Source organism: Trichosurus vulpecula, chromosome 2 (genome assembly GCF_011100635.1).
Source record: "Trichosurus vulpecula isolate mTriVul1 chromosome 2, mTriVul1.pri, whole genome shotgun sequence".
NCBI lineage: Eukaryota > Metazoa > Chordata > Mammalia > Diprotodontia > Phalangeridae > Trichosurus > Trichosurus vulpecula.
Genome location: NC_050574.1, coordinates 15,503,367 through 15,525,113, shown reverse-complemented (window position 1 = coordinate 15,525,113; position 21,747 = coordinate 15,503,367). Strand labels below are relative to the sequence as shown.

General features: G+C 59.7%; 3 protein-coding genes across 5 annotated transcripts; 2 read left to right on the top strand and 1 right to left on the bottom strand.

Moving 5' to 3' along the window:
- The first annotated feature begins 907 nt into the window (after positions 1 to 907).
- ATF5 (activating transcription factor 5) lies at positions 908 to 3,488 on the top strand. 2 transcript variants are annotated; one of them, XM_036742802.1, is made up of 3 exons: positions 908 to 1,148; positions 2,088 to 2,399; positions 2,487 to 3,488. In XM_036742802.1, exons 2-3 carry the CDS (start codon positions 2,222 to 2,224, stop codon positions 3,101 to 3,103), a joined length of 795 nt encoding a protein of 264 aa, XP_036598697.1. In that variant the 5' UTR covers positions 908 to 1,148; positions 2,088 to 2,221; the 3' UTR covers positions 3,104 to 3,488. The 2 variants fall into 2 exon arrangements, with proteins under 2 accessions (XP_036598697.1, XP_036598698.1); XM_036742803.1 differs by having other exon boundaries at positions 934 to 1,148; positions 2,136 to 2,399.
- Positions 3,489 to 3,642: 154 nt separating this feature from the next.
- On the bottom strand, positions 3,643 to 12,717 carry LIG1 (DNA ligase 1). Of its 2 annotated transcripts, none has more exons than XM_036747582.1 (26): positions 12,604 to 12,717; positions 11,289 to 11,351; positions 11,109 to 11,195; positions 10,858 to 10,999; positions 10,648 to 10,756; positions 9,983 to 10,243; positions 9,726 to 9,840; positions 9,557 to 9,637; positions 9,282 to 9,338; positions 8,771 to 8,943; positions 8,489 to 8,655; positions 8,107 to 8,183; positions 7,850 to 7,941; positions 7,583 to 7,682; positions 7,389 to 7,474; positions 7,109 to 7,224; positions 6,694 to 6,789; positions 6,437 to 6,547; positions 6,234 to 6,305; positions 6,010 to 6,154; positions 5,823 to 5,905; positions 5,422 to 5,574; positions 5,149 to 5,202; positions 4,676 to 4,819; positions 3,891 to 3,983; positions 3,643 to 3,799 (listed from the first exon to the last, which is right to left on the bottom strand). In XM_036747582.1, the coding sequence occupies exons 2-26, from the start codon at positions 11,303 to 11,305 to the stop codon at positions 3,713 to 3,715; spliced, it is 2,718 nt and encodes a 905-aa protein (XP_036603477.1). In that variant the 5' UTR covers positions 11,306 to 11,351; positions 12,604 to 12,717; the 3' UTR covers positions 3,643 to 3,712. The 2 variants fall into 2 exon arrangements, with proteins under 2 accessions (XP_036603477.1, XP_036603478.1); XM_036747583.1 differs by lacking the exon at positions 12,604 to 12,717 and adding an exon at positions 11,907 to 12,050 and having other exon boundaries at positions 3,645 to 3,799.
- A 285-nt stretch (positions 12,718 to 13,002) lies between these two features.
- LOC118836276 (uncharacterized protein ZSWIM9-like) lies at positions 13,003 to 21,043 on the top strand. Its single transcript, XM_036743608.1, has 5 exons — positions 13,003 to 13,029; positions 13,545 to 14,168; positions 16,531 to 16,843; positions 19,067 to 19,854; positions 20,605 to 21,043. Exons 2-5 carry the CDS (start codon positions 13,555 to 13,557, stop codon positions 21,041 to 21,043), a joined length of 2,154 nt encoding a protein of 717 aa, XP_036599503.1. The 5' UTR covers positions 13,003 to 13,029; positions 13,545 to 13,554.
- Positions 21,044 to 21,747: the final 704 nt, after the last annotated feature.

Sequence of the window (21,747 nt, the reverse complement as noted above, 5' to 3'; positions counted from 1 at the left end):
GACCTTGAGGGGAGGGATGAGCGGAGCAGGGGCCAGAGGACCATCCATCACACCAGGAAACCAGGACTCAAGCCAGAGTCAGGGCAGCCTTTGGGGTGGGGAGGGGGCTTTACTCCTTCCACTGGAATCTGTGTTGAGAGCGACGGCACCTCTCCTTCAAGCTCCTCATTTTGCAGACGAGGAAACTGAGGCTAGTAAGCGAGAGAGGTAGTCTGCGAAGGCAGGTCCTCTGGTACCGGCAGCCAGCATCTGCAGAGCTCTTCAGGTTACAGATGCTCTGTGCACGCTGTCCGTCTGTCCGGTCCTCCCATTGGGGCAGGAGGGGAGCGGAAGGAGGGACACAGAGGCCAGGCTGCTGTCCCGGCGCAGCGTCCAGGGGCGCGGCACCCAGGGCGTTCGTCAGACCGAGGCAGTGGCTTCTTGGTTGGCTTGCTCTGCCTCCGGCCCCCATTCGTGGGGCTCAGTAGCTTCGCAGGCAGAGGCGGCGCTGCCCACGTGCAGAAAGCCTCCTGACACGTGTGGCCATCCTGGTCCACACGGCACCCCCGCAGCCATCCCTAATGCCCCTCATGCGGCGCTTGCATGCGGAGGGGCGGGGGCCGGGTGACCACAGGGCAGTGTTCCCCAGGGCCACGCGAGCCCCCGCAGGGATGGCATTGACATGGGCGTCACGGGACAGCCACGAGGGGAAGGCAGGGCACCCCGGGAGGGGGCCACGTTGGGGGACAGAGGGCAGGAGCCTGCCCGGATCTTTTGCACAAGTCTCTTACTTTACAGAAGAAGAAGCCGAGGCCCAGCCAGTGGCAGTGGAGGCTTGGGAGCCCGGTGCTGGCGGGAGGGCGGAGCCTGGTGGCGTAGGGGCGGGGCCTGAGGGCGGGGCGCGGAGGGATCTGTCGAGCTGCGCTCCGCCTTATATCTGCGCCAGCTCGCGGGAACGCCTCATTTCCCTTCTCTCCACCTGCCATAGTAATTTGCACGCTGATCGTCCGTTCATCCGCCCCGGGCCATGGCCCTGTAGCTCCGTCCCGCTACCCCTGCTGCGCCTCGGCGCCCGCCGCGCTCGGCCGCTCGACTTCCTCTTCTTCTGCCGCCTCCACCTCCTCCGCCGGGGCCTTCGCCGCCTCTGCGCCCTTCGTTGCAGCCATGGAGTGAGTACCGGAGCGCGCCTTCCTGCCCGCGCCTGCGCACTGAGTTTTCTGCGTCTCCTAGACTCCGGGAGGGGGATGGAGTGAAACTACAGGGGTGCGCTCTGCATGGGCGCATGCGCAGTACTCGATTGCCGTGCCTCTGTTCAGCGCACCTGTCAAAGAGGGGGAGGGATTTGGTTGAAGGCTGTGGATTTCTTGAGGGGCGGGACCCAAAGGAACGGAGGGCGGAGCTTTATAGAGCCCTTTTCTGGAGGAGTCCAGGTTTTATGGAAGAGTCTTTGGAAGGGGCGGAGCTCAAAGCAACTGAGGTCAGGGAGGGGCGGGGCTTTTCGGATTTTTTTTGGAGGGGGCAGGACATTACAGAACCTTTTCATGTAGGGGGCGGAGCTTCATAGACTAGACCCTTCAAATGGGGCCGGGCAGAAGGAAAGGAGGGGGGTGGGTGGAGCTCTTTTGTGGAGGAGGCGGGACCTTAGAGGATAGTCTTTCAGAGGGGGCGGGTCTCAGAAACAGTGGGCAGGGAGGGGCGGAGCTCAGAGGCATTCGGGGCGGGGCTTAAAGGAAGACTTTGAGGAGAGGGTGAAGTGTTTGGGAACTCTGGGAAGGAAGACGCCAGACTCTGGGGAAGGTTTAGGGGTAGAAAGGACACGCACTTGGCAAAGAGGGGCTTCCGCTAGGGACCAGGCTGCCAAAAGAAAGGGATTGTCTCTGGAGAACGATGGGTGGGGCCAGAAAAGGAATTCCCCTGGGAGGGGGCGGGACCTAGAATGAAGGTCCTGCCTGGGGCCGGCCTCTTAGGCCAATGGGCTGGAAGAAGGGTGGGTGCTGGTCTTTAGCCCCGCCTTCTTTACACCTCTGGGCGTAGCTCGCTCTCACCCCAGCCAATGGGCTGGTTTCTAACCCCGCGCCCCCCGCCCCCCCACATCCTCCCTCTCTCAGGTCCTCCGCCTCTGCCACCCTCCCGCTGAGCAGCTTTCATCCTCCCAGGAGCCTCCTTCTCCATCTGGGTCTTGCCTCGGCCTCCACGTGCTCGCCTGGCCTTCGAAGCCCCGGCCTGTGCAGTCCTGGCCGCCATGTCTCTCTTGGCGGCTCTAGGGCTGGAGCTGGACAGGACCCTGCTCCCAGCTAGCGGGCTGGGCTGGCGGGTGGACTACGGGAAGCTCCCCCTGGCCCCTGCCCCTCTGGGTCCCTATGAGGCCCTGGGGGGCGCCCTGGAGGGGGGGCTTCCCGGGGGGAGCGAGCCCCTGGCAGGTAAGGCAGAGGGGAGGAGGGGGGGGAACAGGGGAGATGGGAGGGAATGGGGAGCTTCCCGGCCTGATCACTGCCCCTACTGCTTAGGTGATGGCTTCTCAGACTGGATGACAGAGCGGGTGGACTTTACTGCCCTGCTCCCCCTGGAGCCCCCAGTGCCCCCCGGTGCCCTCCCGCCACCATCTCCATCCCCTCCAGACCTCGAGGCCATGGCCTCCCTGCTGAAGAAGGAGCTGGAGCAGATGGAGGACTTCTTCCTGGATGCCCCGCTCCCACCCCCCTCCCCTGTCCCTGTGCCCCTTCCTCTGCCCCCTTTTGACCTCCCCCAGGCCCCTCTGGATACCCTTGATCTGCTGACCTTCTACTGCAGTGGGGAGCCTGGACGGGGCGAGGGGGAAGGTGGGGAGGTCTTCCGAGCCTCCCTGCCCACCCCTTCGGCCCCCCGGCCAGCCCCTTACCCTGTGCCCCCCTCTCGGGGAGATCGCAAACAGAAAAAACGTGACCAGAACAAGTCAGCTGCGCTGAGGTACCGCCAGAGGAAACGGGCTGAGGGGGAGGCCCTGGAGGGCGAGTGCCAGGGCCTGGAAGCCCGCAACCGGGAGCTGCGGGAGCGGGCAGAGTCTGTGGAGCGAGAGATCCAGTACGTGAAGGACCTGCTCATCGAGGTGTACAAAGCTCGAAGCCAGAGGCTGAGGAGCACTTAGCACATAGGGGCCAACCTGGCTGCTCTCCCAGCCCCGGCCACACTTCCTCCCTTGTGGGCAGGGCAAAGGCTGGGCCTAGCAAGTGAATAGGAGCAGCACCCCCCCTCCCAGGGAAGCTCTGCCTTTCTGTAAACATGCCTTGGTCAATGGTTGGGTGCTGACCTGAGGAAAGAAGTGAAGGTGGGGGGGGGGGGTTCCCCTCTAAGTCTCAGGCTCTAAACAGCTCTCAGGTCTCATTTGAAGATTAGGCCAAAGGGGCAGGGAATGGGGTTGGTTGGGCAAAGGGTGGTGGTGGTGGGCATTGCCTGGGAGGGGAGGGGAAAGGGGAGGAGCCACACCTGGGCCTGGGGGCTTTGTAATGAATAAAGGAACAAACTGTCCTGGGCTCTGTTTGTCTGTCTCTTGGGGGGGCTAGAGAAGAGCATGGGCTGCTGGATCCCAAGTAGGCACCTACCTCCTGCACCCTGGTCAAGGTGCTAGCTGAGGCAGACTCTGCTGTGGCCCCCCACCCCCCACAAAGTAGTCAATTAAGCAGTCACTATAGCCCCAAAATTTTATTGAGTAATTAGGAGTGCCCTTGCTGTGCTCCCCCAGGAAGGACTGGGTGAGCTAATAGAAATCTTCAGGTTCCAAGTCAGAGGACTGGGAGTCCTGCTGGTTCTGAATCTGTTGCTGCTTCTTATACAAATAGGCCACCTGTTGAGGGGAGGATGCAAGTGATGTCATGAAGCCCTAGCATGACAGGCCTTGGCCTCACCCCTCCCTGCCAGCCTTTCTCCTCAAATACCTCGGCACTGGAGGTTGCCTCTTCTGGTTTCTTGTCTTCTCGAACTCGGACAAATCGGGGGAAACGCAGGGAGATGCCCTTGTCATTCTCCATCTGGGTGGGCAAGAGGCACAGGCATCAATTAATGGCCATGTTCCTGCCCAGTAGAGTGAATGAAGCCTTTCTCTTCAGTAACCTTGCTTCCCTGCCTAGCCAACAAGTGTGTTGAAGCACCTACTATGTACCAGGCACTGTGCTGATAATAAGCACCTTACACATACCTTATCCTCACAACCCTGGGAAGGAGGTGCTACTATGACCTCCACCTTATATTGGAGAATACCGAAGCAGACCTATCCGGGATCACATGGCCAGTATCTGAGGCCACATCTGAACTTGGGGCTTCCTGACTTCAGGCCCAGCTCTCTGTCCACTCTGCCACCTAGCTGCCCAAATTCCTACCCTCAGAGAATTTCCATTCTCCCAATGGATTCCTGGGCTGTGACTCAGGAACCAAGCCAGATGGGATTCATCCATCTCTTCGCTTCTCCAGGCCCTATTTGCTGCAGCTGAGGCCTCACATGTTCAGGTCCTGACTCACAACCTAGAGGCCTCCTAGCCTGGGGCCCCCAAACTCCACAGAGGCCTGACCCAGCAGGGAAGGCCTGATTCTCATCACCTCCCTCTGGGCCTCGAGCACCGAGGGTGGCGTTCCCAGCCAGTAGGTCTGCACTCTCCCAGAGTGGGGCATGTTTGCTGTAATGCTTGCCCTTTTCTCCCAAGACAAAGCCCTGCTTTGTACTCACCAACCCTCGGGCTGCTGGATAAATCGGGGAGATGGAGAGATCAGCACATTTAACCTCCCATACAGTGCTTGGTTCTAGCCAGTGGTCAGGGGGTACAGCCCCTTCGGCCCGGACATAGGAACGAGGAGCAGGAATCACGAGGGCCTGGGTAGGGGACAGGGACAGAGGATCAGGGAGGGGAGGGGAAAGGGAGCTGCCAGTGGCAGAGCCATCAGAAGGGACAAGTCCAGGAGGGGACCAGCAGGGCCTGGGGTGAGAAATGGTCAGAGGCTTGGGATCAAACTCAGGAGGCGAGCCTGGGGAGGGAAAAGGGCTGCAGCAGAGGGCAGGGGAGCAGTAGCAGGGGGCATGGGCAGAGCAGGGGCACAGGCAAGGCAGGGGAGGGGAAGGGGAGGGCAGCAACAGTAGGGGGCAGGGGCAAGGTGGGGCAGCAGCGGTAGCAGCAGGGCTCCCGCTGCTTCTTCAGTTCTCACCTGGAGGCTCTGGTAATGCTCCTCTAATTCTTCATCACTGAAGCCTGTGCCCAGCTGGGGAGAGGGAGGAGGCAGAAGGAAATCTGGTCAGGGGTACCTCTGCAGGCTGCCTTCTATCTCCCACCCACGAGCATGGGCCCTTGGCAGGCAAAGAGAGGGAGCAGGGCCTTGTATGCCTCCTGGCTGGGCCCAGCCAGCATCACTTCCTACCTGCTCCCCCAAACCCCCCAGGTGACCCTGCCTCCCTCCTGATTCATCAGGTAGCTTCCCCACCTTGCAGATGGCCTGGAACTCTTCACTGTCCTCATCAAAAGCAGCCAGGAGGAAGCCCCCATATCGTCCGGCCCGTTTTCCCCGGCCCAAATAGGCCCCAATCACCACCAAGTCCAGAGTATCTCCAATGCCTTCCAGATAGTCCTTCTTCAGCTGGTTATGGGGGAGAACAACTCAGGGGAAGGACCCTGGAGAGGGCAGGGGCTTTAGACCAGACCAGGTGAGAGAAATATAGGCAGGACAAGATGGTGGGGAAGGATGGAGGCTGGGTCATGAGGACGGCCTCCCCTCCATGGAGCCTGGGGATGGTAGGGGGAACAGCGCTGCAGACCAGCTGAGTTGTGGGGGCCAAGGAAAGACAGGATGGGGACTGTGGGAAAGGAGGAGGTGGGCACGGTCACCTTGAGCCAGTTGCGAGATCTCTTGGCAATCTCATATGTGGCATTGGTGTCCAGGGTCTTCACCATCAGGCCCTCACAGGAATCTGGGTCAGAAGACAGAGATGCCCATGAGCTGCTGGGCACAGCCCATGCTCCTTGGGAGGGAGGCTCGAGCCTGGCCATCCCGGGGGAGGGGCTTTCCCACTACCTTTCACGGACTGCTCCAGGAATTCGGCTATCTGCTCAGTGTCCTCTGTGTCCAGAGATGTGGCAAAAACGAATTCGCCCTCTGTCTCGATGAAGTTCTCTCGGAGCAGCTGCCTTCTCCGGGACAGCGGCTCCCGGATCAGGGACTGTGGGGAGAAGGGAGAGGCCTGAGGACCAAGAGCCCTGTGGGGACAGAGGGCGTGGCACACCAGGGGCCTCACTCACCTGCCCATTGAGGTAGAGAAGGTCAAAGGCATACAGGCACACCTGGACTTGGATCTCGGACTCCTCCACCTCCTGGGCGAAGCAGATGGCACAGAGAGCCCCAGGTGAGAGGGGGCAGGGCATGGGCACAGGGGACAGAGAGGGTGGGGCATGGGCACAGGAGAGATGGCGGGGCATGGGCACAGGGAGAGGGCAGGGCACACCTTGCGTTTGCGGGTGCTGAGCACCTGGAAGGGCTGGATTTGCTTCTTTGCCTTGTCCCAGGCCACAGCCTCTGAGTCCAGGATGCAGGAGACGACAGAGGGATGCTTCATCTGAGCAAGGGGCAAAGTGTCAAGGTTAAGCAAAGAAGCACGTGCACAGCATTCTTGGGCTCAGCGTGGGAAGCGCATAGCCTGAGTCGTGACCGCTGAGCCACACTGCCTATCCCTCCATCCACCACCTGCCCACCTGCCCCCACCTTCGGGATGCGGCTGATGATGTCCGGGTATCGGCCTGTGTTGTCCTCTTGGTTCCGGCTAAATATCTTCACGTCCCCATTTGCCAGGACGTGGATCTGTAGGGGCAGAGGGGGAGGCTGGAGGGACTAGGAGTGAGACTTTCCTGGGACAATCTCACAACATTCCCCCGGGTGTAGGGATGGCCACAGAGCCAGCTTCTGGACTGGGAGGAGCCAGCTCTCACTCCTGCTCCAAGCCTTGCAGATATCTAGGGTAGGAGAGACAGGTCATGGCAAGAAGACCCTGCCACCCCCCCACCCCCCGACCGGGCCCTCTGCTGGTCATACTTAGAGTCACATGTGTGAAGGCTCCTCTCTTCCCCAGACCTGGGCCCATCATACTTGCATTCATACAAGAGGCCCGCCAGGTCCATACCTGTGCCCTCTGCCCGTCATACTTGTATTCACATGTGAAGGCTGACTCTTCAAAGCGCTTCAGCACCTCCCCGATGCCACGGGTAGGGTGGGCCAGCATGGGCTTCAGGGGTACCCCTGGGTGGCAAAGCCAGAGCAAGAGGGTGAGTGCAGGGCCAAGGCGGCTGGTGCAGCTGTCAGGGACTGAGGCGTGGTAGGTGGGCCTGGGGGCTACAAGGGCCCTGCGGGGCCCAGCCAGTGCTGTGCCCAAGCTTGAGGGCAGGAGGCGGCTGGAGGCTCACCTGGGGTCAGCTGGCAGTGTTGGGGCAGCTGGTCCAGCCCATGCTGGAGCAGGGCAGGGACAATAAGGTCCAGGTCAGGCACCTCGCTGGGGGATGGACAAGAACATGGCTAAGCCGGGTGTGTCAATGGCCTTCCTGGCCGTGCCCCACACTGTCCCATGCCCTGCCCATGCTCAGATCTGCTTGCCTCTTACCAGAAGGTCTGCTTCAGGACCATGCCTTTCTCCTCCAGCCAAGTCTTCCTGGCTTCCGCTGACTTGCCTGTCCCAGCATCCACCACAGCTGGGGGGAACTCTGGGGAAAGACCCACCCAGAGCTTTGAGATCCTCTCTCCCCAAGGCCCCATGCAGGTGGGCGTGGGCATGAGATGTTTTGACAGGAAACACTTATCCAAGGGACAGCTGGGAGGTGGTCTGAATGGGAAAGATCGGCAGCAGCAGGGGGATGAGGGGCACCCTTACCTTGGCCGGGGGGTGTGAGGGTCACGGCCTGGGAGAGTGCAGCCAGGACCGACTGTTCGGCGAGGCCTAGGCGTAGCCGCCCCCTCAGGGCCCTGCAGGGGGAGGAGAAGGGAGAGTGAGTCCCTGCCCTGATGTTCCCATTTGGCGCCTCTGACCCAGAAACGAGGGAGGGCCCTGTCCAGGTCCCCAAACTTCATGCTCCCTGGCCTTGCTGCCTTTCCTCCCACCCTGCCCCCAGTGGGCTGCTGTTGCCCCACCTGGCTATGAAGCGGGACTCCGAGTGGCGACAGGCGACGAACAGGCTTTTGATGATGTCGATCTTCTTTGATGTGGACTGTGGGGGTGGGGCAGGAAGAAGACGGGCACCCGAGTTCACCCTCTGGCCTGGGGTGGGAGGCCACCCTGCTCTCCAGATCCTTACTGGACTGCCTAGATTTCAAAGGGGGATGCCCCAGCCTCTGCCCCATCCCCCCCAAAGAGACACCCCTATGGCAGGGCCCGGGGTGGGGCAAGGCCCCCATGAATAAGAGACACCCCCACAACAGGGCCCAGGAGGGCAAGCCTTGCCCTTTGCCCCCACCCCCAGGAGAGGCCAGATGACTGGCAGGAAGCAGGGCAGGTGTGGGTGGGGACACTCACAGCATTGCCTGTGAGGCGGGAGATATCTCGAAGCTTGCTCAGTACCCCGGCTGCCGTCAGGGTGGGCAGAGGCAGCATGGTACGCTGGGTGCTGCGGCTGGCCTCCACCACCAGCCCCACATCTCCCCTTTCTGCCAACTCGGCCCGTATGGCTTCCATCTGCCGCCCTGGTGGTGGAAGGAGACGAGGGCGTGGATGGCCAGGGCAGCGCCACCTGGGCGGGCTGTCAGTCTGCCCTCCCCCTGCCCAGCTCTGGCATTGGGTCTCCCCGCCCTCACTCACCCGTGGCTTGGGCCACTGCCTTGAGGAGCACGCCATCCCCCACGCCGAGCTCTAGGCCTTGCTGGGGGGGCCCCAGCTGGTTCAGACTCAGGTAGAGGACAGGGAGCAGGTCTTCGGGGGACAGGACGGCCACTGAACGGAGGAGGTTGCTCAGAGTTTCTATCATCCGGAGCCTTCGAGAGGAGGAAAAGCAGGATAGTGAGGACCGTCAGGCCAGGGGAAGGGCTGGGGGGACAGGGAGGAGGCCAAGGCAGGGCAGGCTGAGGTCACTTAGTATAAAGACTGATGTCTAGAGGATGGGCCTGTAGGAAGGTGACACATGCGAGTGTGGGGGGATGCGGAGGCGGTGGGCAGGAATGCATTGGACAGTGGAATCAGGGCTCTGAGGAAGGTAGACAGTGGCCAGTAACTTAAGCTGAGGTGGAAGGAGCCAAAAGGGCACGGGGTACTCCCTGGCCCTGAGCAAGATGAGGTACCGAAGAGGGGCCAGAGGGGAAGGGCTGGATTTTACCGAGCAGAGACTTCCTCAATTTTCTCAAAGGTCCGAGCAACAGCGAGGTAGGGGACCCTGTGGGAAGCAAGGGTCAGTGGGGGGAGGGGACCTGTCCAGGGCACTTTCTTGAGGTGCAGGGCAGCCCCTGGGGCAGAAGAGGAGCAAGACCCCCCCCACCTGCTGTATGAGGACTCAGCCAGCCAGTTAACATGCTCTCTTGTGCCAGGCTCTCAGTCTAATGGAGAGACACTGAGCAAACCACCCATACCAACAAGCCCTCCCCAAACCTTCACCTCTGCCCTGGTCTCCAGCAGGCATCGTCCACGGGGTGATAGCTGCTCTTTGAAGGGTTGTAGTTGGCTGGGTCTGGGGGCCTGTGGCAGAGAGAGGTGGGGGCTGGGGAGCCAGTCCTCCTGCCCCTTTCCCAGGGGCTCCTCCCCCCAGGCCAGCCAGCTAACTTACGCCCTGGATGTCTCTTCCGCAGCCTTCCCCGTCTCTGCCTCCTTCCCCGTCTCTGCCTCCGTCCCCGTCTCCACCTCCTTTGGGGCCTGCTTTGCTGCTGCTGGCTTTCGGGGGGCTGTGGAACAAATGTGTGGCTGGGGAGAGGCTGCTTTCCCTTTACACTGCCCCCAAGTCCCGGTATGGAATAGAAGCTGGCCCAGGTGGGAGAAGGCCCAGGCTCTGGATAGGTCTCCGCAGACCAGAGGCAAGACACTCACTAAAGAAGCTACTGAAGGCTTTGGGTGCCCGAGGGGACACCTTTGGCTCTGGGCCCGGCCTTGCCTCCGAAGCAGCGGCCTGTGGCTCTGGGGCCTCCCCCTCGGCCTCTTCGGCTGGCTGTGTCTCTGGGTTCAGCTCAGGCTGCTCTGGGCTTCTTCCTTGTGCATTCTCCCCTCCCTCTCTCTTAAGCCTCTTGGGCTTACTGTCCTTCTGGTCCTCAGACAGCTCCTGGAGCTTCCGTTTCTGCATCTGCTTCCGAGCTAGAAAGAGAGCAAGTAAGGATGTGTGTGTGTGTGTGTGTGGGGGGGTGACCAGAGATGGATAGGGCCTCACAGGCCACCAAGTCCAACCTCCTCATTACACAGATGAGGAAACTGAGGCAGGTGACTTGCTCAGGGTTCCAAAGCTAGTCAGTGCCTGAGGCTGGATTTGAACTCAAGTCCTGGGGTGCCCCCGGTGGCCTTTAGTAGCATCGGGGGAATGGAGCTCAGCACTGAAAGAAAGAAGCCTGCTGAGAGCTCAGCCTGGCCTTCCCTCCTTCTGCAGAGACATATGGCTGCCATCTTTTAGTGAGGGAGGAGGGAGGGTGGCCTGCCCTGGATGCACCTGCTGGAGGCTCTGGGGGAGGCATGAGATGGAGCAGAGATGAGCCTGTCCTCCCTACCTGTCCGACGCTTTGGGATCCCTGCTGGGGAGATGCTGGTGGGCGAGGCATCTGAGGGGGAAGGGTCGGAGCTGGCTGGAGAAGTGGCCGGGGAGGGGACGGCTGGGTCCTGCAGGGGATAGAGAATGGGTGTGGGGAGGTCAGAATGCCCACTCTCTGGGGGCCTTTGGAGGCAGGTGGTGAGTGCCCCTCCCAGAGAAGGCCAGCTACCTGTTCCTGGGGGGTTGCCGGGGCCACCTCCTCATCTTCCTCCTCGCCTTCACTCCCCAGGACTCGGGGCACTTTCCTCATAGGCCTTTTCACAGGGGACTCACTCTCAGGTTCTCTGGCATTCCTCTCCTTCAGGGCAGCCCTAGGTGGGGAGGCCAGGCCACAGGAGTGGTCAGAGGGCCAGGGATGCCCAATCTGCCCAAAAGGCTGCCCTCGGGGAAGCCCCTGCCCACTGGGACCCCCCCACTCACTTGGAGGCAGGCTCTCTCTCCTTGCTGCTTTTGGGGGGCTCCTCCTGCTTCTTCACTTTGTCCCCGCTCTTAGGCTGGAAAAATGACCTGTGGGGAGACCCAGAGAAAGGCTAGGGCAGGGAACAAGGCAAGGGGCTGGGCACAGGGGCAGCGGCATGGCCTAGAACCGGAGCTCCTCACTTTATCGATCGCTGCATGATGGCTCCTGAGGGCTTCCCTTCTTTCTTCTCTCTGCAGCGCTTCCTGTAACCAAACATGAAAACATGTGAAGATGGCCGGGTTGGGGGTGGGGGGGCAGAGGCTGCTCATGCTGCCTTCAGCTCTCTCTGGGGGCCCACCGCCTTGGAAACTGAGAACCCCCCCCCCAGAAGAAGCCCAGAAACAGAGAGGGCTGACCCGTGTGGCCTCTGGGTGTTGGCCTCCACTCTGCATCATCTGGACATTCAGTCCCCACCCTCAGGGGCACCCCAGACTCCTCACTCCTCTCCCCCCAGACCCAAGCTGTCACCTGCCCCAGGGCCAGGTCAGCGCCTCTGTTTGGAGCCCCCTCACTGGCCTACCCACCTCTCCTAGCAGCCTCTCTCCAGCCCGTCCAGTGGGGGCAGATGACACCTGAGGGGTCCAGTCCAGGGACAGCCCCCCACCAGCAGACCCCTTCAGACCTTTCTCCCTTTGCCAGGAATCCCTCCCCTGACTCACTGATCATCCTGGAGCTTGAGTCACAGGCTGGTTCTGCCCCCTGCCCAGAGCACTAATCACTCAGTTTAGCCTAGCCATTAGCAAGCATTTATTACGCACCTACTGTGTGCCAGGAATGGGGCTAAGCCCTAGAGATTTAAAGAGAAGAGACAGTCCTGCCCTCCAGGAGCTTGCAGTATAAGGAGGACGAAGAGGAAGTGGGTGTGAGAAGGGAGAGAGGGATATGATGAAAGGGGGGCAGGGATGAAGTGGGGAGGCCATGATGAGGGGGGATGGAGGAGGGGGAACGTGATGGGGGGGGCCATGATTTGGGGGGCGAGATGGAGGCGGGGGTGTGATGAAGGGAGCAGGGGCCGGGATGGAGGGAGGGGGGTGTGATGGAAGAGGGGGGCCATGATGGGTGGGGCGTAATGAAGGGCTCTGAACGCGAAACACAGCATTGTGTACTGGTTCCTGAAGGCCTTGGGGAGCCACAGCAGCTGATGGAGCAGGGCGTAACGTGCCCTGATCTGCCTTGGGGGTCCGAAGCTGTCTAGTCCGTCTGACAGGCTCCCACCCAGAGCACTTTTCCTCCTCCCTCCCCCCTCCTCCTCTCCTCCCCCGCCACAACCCCCACCCCGCGCACGTGGCTCGCGCATGCGCAGAGGCCCTCGCTCCCCTCCCCATTTCCGAGCGGCTGCCGAGGCCCGGCGGGCCTGGAGCATGCGCAGAACCGTGTATATGTGTGTATATGTCTGTGTATGTATGTGTCTGTCTGTGTCCTCCGTCCCCCGTCCCTGCTCCGCTCCGTGCTGACCTCCCTTCGCGTAACGCTGCCAAGACTCCGACCCCGCTCCCGACTCCGGCTCCGGGTCCACTCCTGCCACGGGCCCCGGTTCGCGCCTCAACTTTCGCGCGCTGAGACGCTAGGGAGAGTGACGTCACGGGCCGGGTGCCCGCCCCTTAGCCTCGCGGGGCACGCTGGGAGTTGTGGTCCGGCCGAGTGGGAGGGGCAGGGGCTCTGCTCTCTCGGAAGAGAAGCAGGGGGGTGGGTTGGGTTAGGCCGAGGCTCCCGGACGACGCTCGCGGAGCACGATGGGAAGAAGGGCAAGCATTGACCCAGCGGAAGGGAAGCAAGGCAATCTGGGAAGTGGGGCGGGCCAGGCGCTTGTCCTCGCGGGGCATTGTGGGAGGGTCCAAGCCGTCAGGAGCCGTTCGTTCAGGCTCTGAGCGGGCGGGAGGGGTGAGTGATGGGGAGGGAGGGAGGGAGAGATGCACATCTGGAGGGGGGGCGGTCACAGCTGGAGGCTGCGGGGGTGGTGCACAGTGGGGGATTCCACATCTGGGGGAAGAGAAATGGAACAGCTGGATGTGGAGTGCCACATCTGTGGGAGGGAGGGAGGAGCACAGCTGGAAGCAGACACGCCACATCTGTAGGAGGGAGGGGCACAGCTGGATGCTGGCGCGCCACATCTGGGGGGAGGGAGGAGGACAGCTGGGTGTAGGAATGCCACATCTGGGGAAGAGTGGGAGGGGCACAGTTGGATGTAGGGCTTCACAATTTGGTGGGAGGTGGGCATAGGTTCAGGAAAGGAGCCCAGTGGAAGACAAGGCTTAGGTCTTCCATGGACAAAGTCCAGCTTCAATATCTACAATCTCCGGTGCTGTATAGTTTCCCTCCACATCCTGCTCGGCGGTCAGCACTGGCTTAGGATCACTGCTGATCTTGACCCTTGGGTCTCCCCTTCCCACTCCCAGGTACCGTAGGATGGAGGAGGACCTGGAAGCGGAGCCCGAGCCGGGGCGGGAGCCGGAGGCGGAGCCCGGGCCAGGGTCGGAGCAGGAGCAGGAGCTAGAGCCGGAGCCCGAGCCTGAGTCGGAGTCGGAATCCGAGCCGGAGTCCGAGCCCGAGTCCGAGCCCGAGCCAGAGCCGGAGCCCGAGCCGGAGTCAGAGTCGGAGCCAGAGTCCGAGCCCGAGCCCCAGCCCGAGCCCGAGTTCCAGCTGGAACGGGGGCACGAGCCCAGACAGGAGCGAGGGCTGGAGCCAGAGCTCGAGCTGGAGCTGGTGAAGGAATTGGAACCGGAGCCGGAGCCAGAGCCGGAGCCAGAGCGGAGGCTGGCATGGGCTGAGACCGGGGCTCAGGAGGAGCTGGAGCTGCAGGATCGGGAGTTTTTCTCGTGGGCAGAGTTCAGCCGGTTCTTCGATGCTTGGTGTCAGCAGCACCGGGCCCTCTTCTTCGTCAAGAGTTCCATGCACCTGGCCAAATGCCGCTGGGCCCTCGATACCCCGCTCCATGCCCTCATCGATGTCCTCAAATACAGCTACGTGCGGCTTGTCTGCAAGGACGTTCGGGCACCCGCCGGCCGGCCTGGCATTGCGGGGTGAGAGGCTCAAGGGGGCTAGGGCCTGGTGGTCCTGCCTCTGCCCTTGCCCCTGCTCCTGCTTCCCAGTGGGAGCCGGGCCAGGGCCCAGAGCTCACTCACTCATTGGCCTACTACTGTTGTTGAGTCTGCTGTGTACAGAGCCTCACACTTGGCCTGGAGCGAGAACCAAATGCCACTTGCTCGGATCATGTCCCCTCTCTACTCAGAACCCTCCATGGCTACCATTGCCCACTGAATAAAGTTTAACCTCCCCACTGGCATTCAAGGCCCTTCCAGCTTACCTGCCCATCCTCATCTAATATGACTCCCTAGAGAAATGGGATGGAGGTAGAGACAGGTGACCCTGGGGGAGTCATTTAATCTGTGCCTCAGTTGCCAACTCTGTGCCCCCTTGGGTCCTTGTCAGCTCTACATCTCTGTATCTGTATTTTGCTCCCTCTTTTCCTCCTGTCCCCATTGCTGGGCCCTCCCCTGTGCTCAAGATAGTTGAGGCATCCCCCCTCCATGACAGCTCCAGGGCTGCCAGGGCCAGGAAGCCTCCCCCCAGTCTCTTGGGGCCCTCCTCAGCACTTTGAGCTCTCCTTTACGATGATTGCCACCCCCAACTTATTGGAATGCCTCTTTTCCCAAATAGATCATAAGGTTCTTGGGGGCAGGGTTGAAGTCACACTTGTCTTTCTGTGACTTCTAAATCAAAGGTAGGGCCCTGTTATTGCATTTGTTGTTGAAATGAGGCCCCCAAGACAATTTCAGCACGTGGAGTGAGTCAGGGGCAGGCCATGGGCATGGAGATTTAGGCCTAGGAAGAAGGACCTAACAAATGCTTCAGGACTGGAGAGAAGGAAGGATTGTTTCTGGTTTGGTTTGGAAAGCAAGGGTGGTATGTGTACGTGGAGGGGGAGGGGGAACATTGAAGGCTTCGAGGATGAACTGGGTTCTGAAGGTTGGGTAGAAATTTAAAAAGGGAATGGCATTCCAAGGATAGCAGACAGTGTGAGCAAAGGCAGGGAGGTGGGAGTGCAAAGGAACTGCTCAGAATGTAGTGAGGCCTTTGGTTTGTTTGGAGTGCAAAGGTGAAGGAGAGCTGTGGAAGAGCAGGCTAGAGATTTTGGAAGGCCTTGAATGTTGGACTAAGGAGTTTGTTCAGTGAGCACCAGGGACTCTGATCAGAGCTGGGAGGGAGGAGTAGTATATGCCTCCTTAAGTCAGTTTCCTTGTCTGTAAAAGAAGTCTGAATAAGTTGAACCCTGCTGACCTTGGACTTATGGTAAGGAGTTGAGAAAGGGTACTGGAGTTGGGAGAGCTGGGTGTCTGTCTGCTCTGCTGCTCGCTAGCACTGTGATCCTGGGAAAATCACTTTTCTCTTTGGGGCCTCAGTTTTCTTCTCTGTGAAATGGGGGTAATCATCCCTATGCTTTTGGAAAATCACTTTGGTAGTGGGGTGGAGGATGGCTTAGAGAGCAGGGAGGATAGAAGCCGAGGTCATCTAGACAGGAAGCAAGGAGGACCTGAAATAGGGTGGCTGCTGTCTGAGTGGAGAGAAGGGAACATGTGAGAGAGGCCAGGGACATAGAAGCGACAAGACTTGGTACCTGATGTGAGGATGTCACTGAGCTAGTGACCCTGGGAGGATGGTAGATAGTGCATGTCCTTGGGGAGGGATAGGAAAGCGTGAAAGATAGAAGGGTTTAGGGGAAAAGACAGTAGGTTCAGTTTTGGACTTGCTTTTGAGATGTCTCTGAAACATCCTACTTGAAGCATCCTATAGGCAGTGGGGGTTGTGAGACTGCAAGGCTTGGGGAGACTGGACATGTAGCACTGGACTCATCTGCATAGAAGTGATCTCTAACCCTCTAGGAACTGATCAGGTCACCAAGGGAAAGAAGAATGACCGGGACAGAGACTTGCCACTTGCAGCATGTTGGTGTTGCTATTAGGGAGAGACTGAGAGACTAGAACAATTCCTACAGGTGTTAGAGGCAGGTTTACTAGCTGGGGGTGGTGTGAGGAGGTGACTGCTGCAGAGAGATCAGGGAAAGGGGGATATGGTGGGGGTGCAAGAAGTCTGGACAGAAACAGACATACTGAGCTATGAAGCAGTTCGGCTGGGATGGTCAGGAATAGGGAGGGGGCAGAAAAGCAGGTTAACTCAGGTTAAAAGAGAGGGACTCTGGCACAGTGGGAAGAAGGCTATATTGGGAGTCAGCAGGCCTGGGTTCAATTCTTGATCCTCTATGGGCTTTACTTTCTTCATCTATAAAAGGATGGCATTGAATGGTGTGCCTTTTAAGACTCCTTCCAGCTCTAAACCCTGCAAGGCAGAGAGCCAGGTGACCTTTTTCTCTGTCTCTTCTTGTAGGAGCCCCCAGCCAGGCTGTCCAGCCTTTATCATCCTGAAGCTCAGTCCACTTCGGGACCGCCTGGTGGTGACTGAGTGCCACCTGACCCATTCACATCCAGCCTGCCCTTTGGAGTTTGCCTACTATTTCCGCCCAGGCCATCTTCTTGCCAACGCCTGCCTCCCTGTCCGCACCACCAACAAGATCTCCAAGCAGTTTGTGGCCCCTTCAGACATCCACCGCCTCCTCTCCTACTGCAAGAGCCGGGACCATGGTGTCCTCGATGCCCTCCATGTCCTGGAGGGGCTCTTCCAGGCTGACCCTGAGGCCAAGGTGCTAACTTCGCATGGGGCAGGAAGGCAGAGAGGGCGGTTGGACCCAAGAGCAGAGGGGCAGGCTGCTGGTGCTGGAGCCTGGGTCCATCCTTTGGGTGGGCTGAGGGGAGGGATAGATCAAGAGAGAGCTGGTGGAGGGTGGGGCAGGGCCTGGGTGTCTTGTGGCAGGAAGGCCTGTGACCTCCAGGATGTTTGCTTTTCTTCATGAGGAAGAAGAGGATTGGGGTGGGGGGGCTGCAGAGTGACTAGAGAGAAGGCCTAGGTCCAGTCCTGCCTCTGCCCCCCTCTGCTTGGCTGTGTTTCCCTGGGCATGTCTTGACCACTTGGGTCTATAGACAGCCTTGGAAGGCCAGAAGTGTCAGAAAAGGTGCCAATCAGCACTGGTAGAGGATGTTTTCTCATGCAGGAGTTTTATCTACCCCTGCTCCCAGGGCAGGGTCCAGCCCCATTCCTTTCCTTCCCTTCTCTGGCTCTGGGCTCTTTTCTACTCCCTTGGGGCACTTTCTCTAATAGTGATGTGAATCTGAAACCTTGCCCTCACACTGGCCGAGCCAGGAGCAAAGGTGAGGCAGGCAGCCCCCTGCATCTGAGGGTTTAGGACTGGGGGAGACTTTGGGTGTCCTAGTCTTGAGAAATTTTGAGCTAAAGAGCCCTGAGGGTGACCTGGGCCAAGCCCTTGGGGAGAGGGCCAGGCTCTTCTATAGGGAGGCTATGAGTGTCTTAAAGTGTTCAGGCATCATGTTAGGGGTGGGTGAGTGAGAAGGGCTCTGCTAAATACTGATGTCAAAGAGTCTCTGCCGAATGCTTTCCTGGGGGGCTGTTATGTGGACCAGGGATAAGCCTTGTTCCCTTTGGCTCCACAGGGCAGAGCCAGGAGGAGGGAAAATGGGGAGACAGATTTAGGTTTGCTGTAAGGAACCAGCTTACCAAGAATGGGAATGTGCTACAGATTCCCTCACTGGGGTCTTTAAGCAAAGGCCTAGTGGCAGTCGATGTCTGTTTAGGTACTAGTTGGACTACATGCCCTTGAGGGTGCTGTGTGACCTTGGACACCTCTTTCTGCCTCAATGTCTCTATTTGTAAAGGGTGGAGGTTGGACTGGTTGTTCTCTGATGTGCTTTCTGATTCTTGACCTGGGATCACACGATCCCTTCCTACTCTGAGCTTCTGTGAGATGATCACATCTAGTCCTTATTTTACAGACTGGGACACCTCAACACCCCGTTTTTTCCCCTAAGGGAATAACTAAGTTGGGGAGAGCTTTGGTCTCTGTTCCCAGAAGCTTTAGTATTGATGGAGAGAGATGATCTCTTGGTTATGCCAGCCTGGATTGATGTGTGTGTGTGTGTGTGTGTGTGTGTGTGTAGTGGAATCCTTGGTGCCAGTGTGACAGATTCCATCTGGGCACAGTCTCCTCTAACTGCGCCCCCCCCCAAGCTTAGATCCTCTAAATGAGGTGCTGGGCAGAGTTGAGCTGGGGGGAGAAATTGGGGGTACACAACTGTGTTAGCTTTCCTGGGGTCCTTGGTCAGGTGTGGGCACACTTGCATGTATGTGTGAGTGTGTATGTGTGTGGGCCGACAGGTGTGTGTGGGCACACAAGTGTGTAAATGTGTGCATGGGCACCTATGTGAGAGTGTATATGTGTGTGCACACAAATGTGTGTGAGTGTGTGTGAGTACAGATGTGGTTGTGGGGTGTGTGTGTAGGCAGATACTCATGTAAGTGGGTGTGTCTGGGTGTGGGCACAGGTGTGGATTGTGTGTGGAGGCGTGTATACAGGCTTATGTATGAGTATGGCTATGCATGGGCACTTCTATCTATGCATGTTTATGTGGGGAGGGGCCTGAGATGAGACCTCGGGGTTATGACCCTCATGTGTGTGCACATATACGAGTGGGTGGAGCTGAGGTGTGTATATGTGGGCACGAATATGTACATATGCACATGGGTACAGGCTCACGGTGTATGCCAGTTTGTGCACGATGGGGCAGGACTGAGATGAGCATGAGATGTGATTCTTGCGTGTGTTTGTGTGGTTACACGTGTATGCATGTGCGGGCCCACGGTGCACGCGTATTTGGGGGGCAGGACCGGCGGTGTGTGGGCTCCGTGGGCGGGGTGGGGCTGAGAGGAGGAGGCAGCTGAGGGCCTCCGCCTAGGGCTGGGGGCAGTGGCCGCCCCAGGCAGTTGGCGGGTTCTGACTCCCTGCCCTCCCCAGGTGAAGCTGGTCTTTGTGGAAGATCAAGCCGTGGTGGAGACCGTCTTCTTCCTCACGTCCAGCATGATGGCTCTGCTGCGCCGCTTCCCCCTCATGCTGTTCTTTGACCGCCTCCCGGGCCTGCAGGGCACCTTTGATCTGTCCACGGTGCTCTGTGTGGATGACCGCGGCCGTGGGCGGGAGGTGGCCTGCTGTCTCACACGCCAGACCACCCCCAACCTTCTGCGCTTCACGCTGGCCTCGCTGGTGCAGAGCGTCCCGGAGATCAAGGGCCGTGTGCGCTGCGTCACCGTGGGGCCCGAGGTGGGCACCCAGCTGGAGGCCGTCCGGGAGCTGCTGCCCGGGGCTCGCGTCCAGATCTGCCGGGTTCAGGTGCTGGAGACGCTCTTCAGCAAGGCCCAGGAGCTGGGCGGGGCCGGGGAGGACCCCGGGCTGTGGCCACTGCTCTGCCGCCTGGCCGGGGCGGCCTCCGCCGCAGCCTACATGGAGGCCCTGGCCGAACTGCGGGCCACTTGTCCTGCTGCCTTCGTGGACTACTTTGAGCGGAGCTGGGCACCCCGCAGGGCCATGTGGGTGCGCTTGTGGGCCTTTGAAACAGCCCGAAATGTGGATGCTTGTGCCCTGGTCCGAGGGCACCGGCAGCGCTTGCTGCGCGGGCTTAGCCCCTCACCCACAGTGGCCCAGTGTATCCGCGACCTAGTGGCCTTGCAGCGGGGGCACAGTGAGGGGGAGGGGCTAGTGGGAGAAGAGGGCCTGTTCAAGACCCCTCTGACAGGACCTGGGGTAGGGTTAGAGAACGGAGGGGGAAGGGGGTTGCAGTGGGGGGACAGAGGGAGCAGGGGGACGCAGTTGGGAGAGAGAGGTGTGCAGTTAGGGGATAGGGGGCTGAGAGAGGGAGGCATACAGTTAGGAGACACAGGGGACAGGGGAACACAGTGGGGAGCCAGAGTTGAGTGGGGGATGCATTTTGGGGAGAGAGATGTACAGCTTGTGGACAGAGAGGACAAGGAGACCCATTTGGGAGAGAGCGGGAGAGAGTTGAGAGAGAGAGGGATGTATTTATGGGAAAGAAGAGTTCGATTAGGAGATAGAGAAGAGAGGGGCAGACAGCTGGGGGGAGGTAGTGTACAGATGGGAGACAGAGGGGACAGGGGACTGCCTTTGTGGGAGAGAGGTATACAGTTGGGGGACAGAGTAGAGAGGGGGCTACCTTTGTGGGAGAGAGGTATTCAGTTGGGGAACAGAGGAGAGAGGGGGCTACCTTTGTGGGAGAGAGGTATACAGTTGAGGAACAGAGGGGAGAGGAGGATGCAGCTGGAGGAGAGAGGTATACAGTTGGAGGACAGAGGGGAGAGAGGATTCCATTTGTGGGAGAGAGGTATACAGCTGGGGGATAGAGAAGAGAGCAGGACCCAGCTGGGAGAAAGTGATGTACAGTTAGTGGATGGAGGGGAGAGGGGGACAGAGTGGGGAGAGGGCAGTGTTCAGCTGGAGGACAGAGGGGAGAGGGGGCTGCATTTGTGGGATGGGGGGCAAAGGATGCAGCTGGGGGACAGAGAGGAGGCTGGAGCCACAATGGGAGAGCTTCAGGGAAGAGGGAGGACGGCTGGGGGTAGAGATGAGAGGGTGGCGGCCCGGAAGCGTCCCCGAAGCTCCTCGGAGGAGGAAGACTGGGAGCTGCTGTCTAGGTTCCGGGCTGTGTGTGGACCGGAGCTGGCCGGCCTGGTGGCTGAGGAGCTGACCTTTGCTCGGCAGCATGGGCTCAGGGGCTTCCGGTGGACTGGGACCGGCTACACCCTGCAGGACGGGACCTCGGACTTTCTCCTGGATGCGGCGCTGACCCGCTGCAGCTGCTCCATCCACGCTGCCCGCCACCTCCCCTGTCGCCACCTCTTTGCTGCCCGTCTTGTGGTGGGAGCTGCCCTATTCCACATGGACCTGCTCAGGGACAGCTGGGGCGGCGCCCCTGAGCCTTGAGCCTTGGAACTCTGCTCCGCCCCTCTGCACCTCCCACCACCAGGATTGAGGGGGCTTACACACTGAGGAGCTCCCTTTCAGCCTCCCTCGGGATTCTTTACCTTGGGGAAGGACAAGTGTTTGGAGATCCCCAAGTCCACCCGTGCATGGTGGACAAAGTGATTCCTCAGCAGCTGTCACAGAATCCTTCCTCCCTCCTATCCCCCAAGAGGAATGGAAAAGGTGACAGCTGAGGGATGTGGGCAGAGGAGGCTTAGGATGAGGATGGAAATAGAGAATAGGGAGGGGGGAAAGAGGAGAAAAAAGAGGAGAGACGGGAGAAGACGGAAGGGAAGAGGAGAGATGAAGGTATGTGATGTATGTGGGAGAAGGGATGGAAGGAACTCGTGGACTTTTAGCTGGATCCCTCACGTGGACTGGCCCGCATTCAGCAGACTGGGGCCCACGGCTGCTGGGCCTGGGAAAGGGGATGACTCAGGGTTTGGCACGGGGACCGCTCCGGGCTGTAGGTCAAGAAGTGAATGCGGGGTTTGATGTCTGTTCGCGTAAGAGGGGCTCCTTTTGGAGAGCTAGGCTGCTGGGGGCGGGAGTGGGGGGGAGAGGGGGGGGCTAAATAGGGGGCGGGGCTTTTGCATCCCCTCCAATCCCGAGCGTTTCCAAAGCTCCAACCCGGTGGCAGGCAGGAAAAGAAAAAAGAAAAAAAA

Excerpts from the sequence above, each read along its gene's own strand:
- ATF5 (XM_036742802.1), top strand. The coding sequence starts at position 2,222 with ATGTCTCTCTTGGCGGCTCTAGGGCTGGAGCTGGACAGGACCCTGCTC. Across the intron at positions 2,400-2,486 it reads GGGGAGCGAGCCCCTGGCAG|GTGATGGCTTCTCAGACTGG; the intron begins GTAAGGCAGAGG and ends CCTACTGCTTAG.
- LIG1 (XM_036747582.1), bottom strand. Across the intron at positions 8,944-9,281 it reads ATTGAGGAAGTCTCTGCTCG|GCTCCGGATGATAGAAACTC; the intron begins GTAAAATCCAGC and ends CTCCTCTCGAAG. Across the intron at positions 5,906-6,009 it reads CCTGGAGCAGTCCGTGAAAG|ATTCCTGTGAGGGCCTGATG; the intron begins GTAGTGGGAAAG and ends CTTCTGACCCAG.
- LOC118836276 (XM_036743608.1), top strand. The coding sequence starts at position 13,555 with ATGGAGGAGGACCTGGAAGCGGAGCCCGAGCCGGGGCGGGAGCCGGAG. Across the intron at positions 14,169-16,530 it reads GGCCGGCCTGGCATTGCGGG|GAGCCCCCAGCCAGGCTGTC; the intron begins GTGAGAGGCTCA and ends CTCTTCTTGTAG. Across the intron at positions 19,855-20,604 it reads CTGACAGGACCTGGGGTAGG|GATGCAGCTGGGGGACAGAG; the intron begins GTTAGAGAACGG and ends TGGGGGGCAAAG.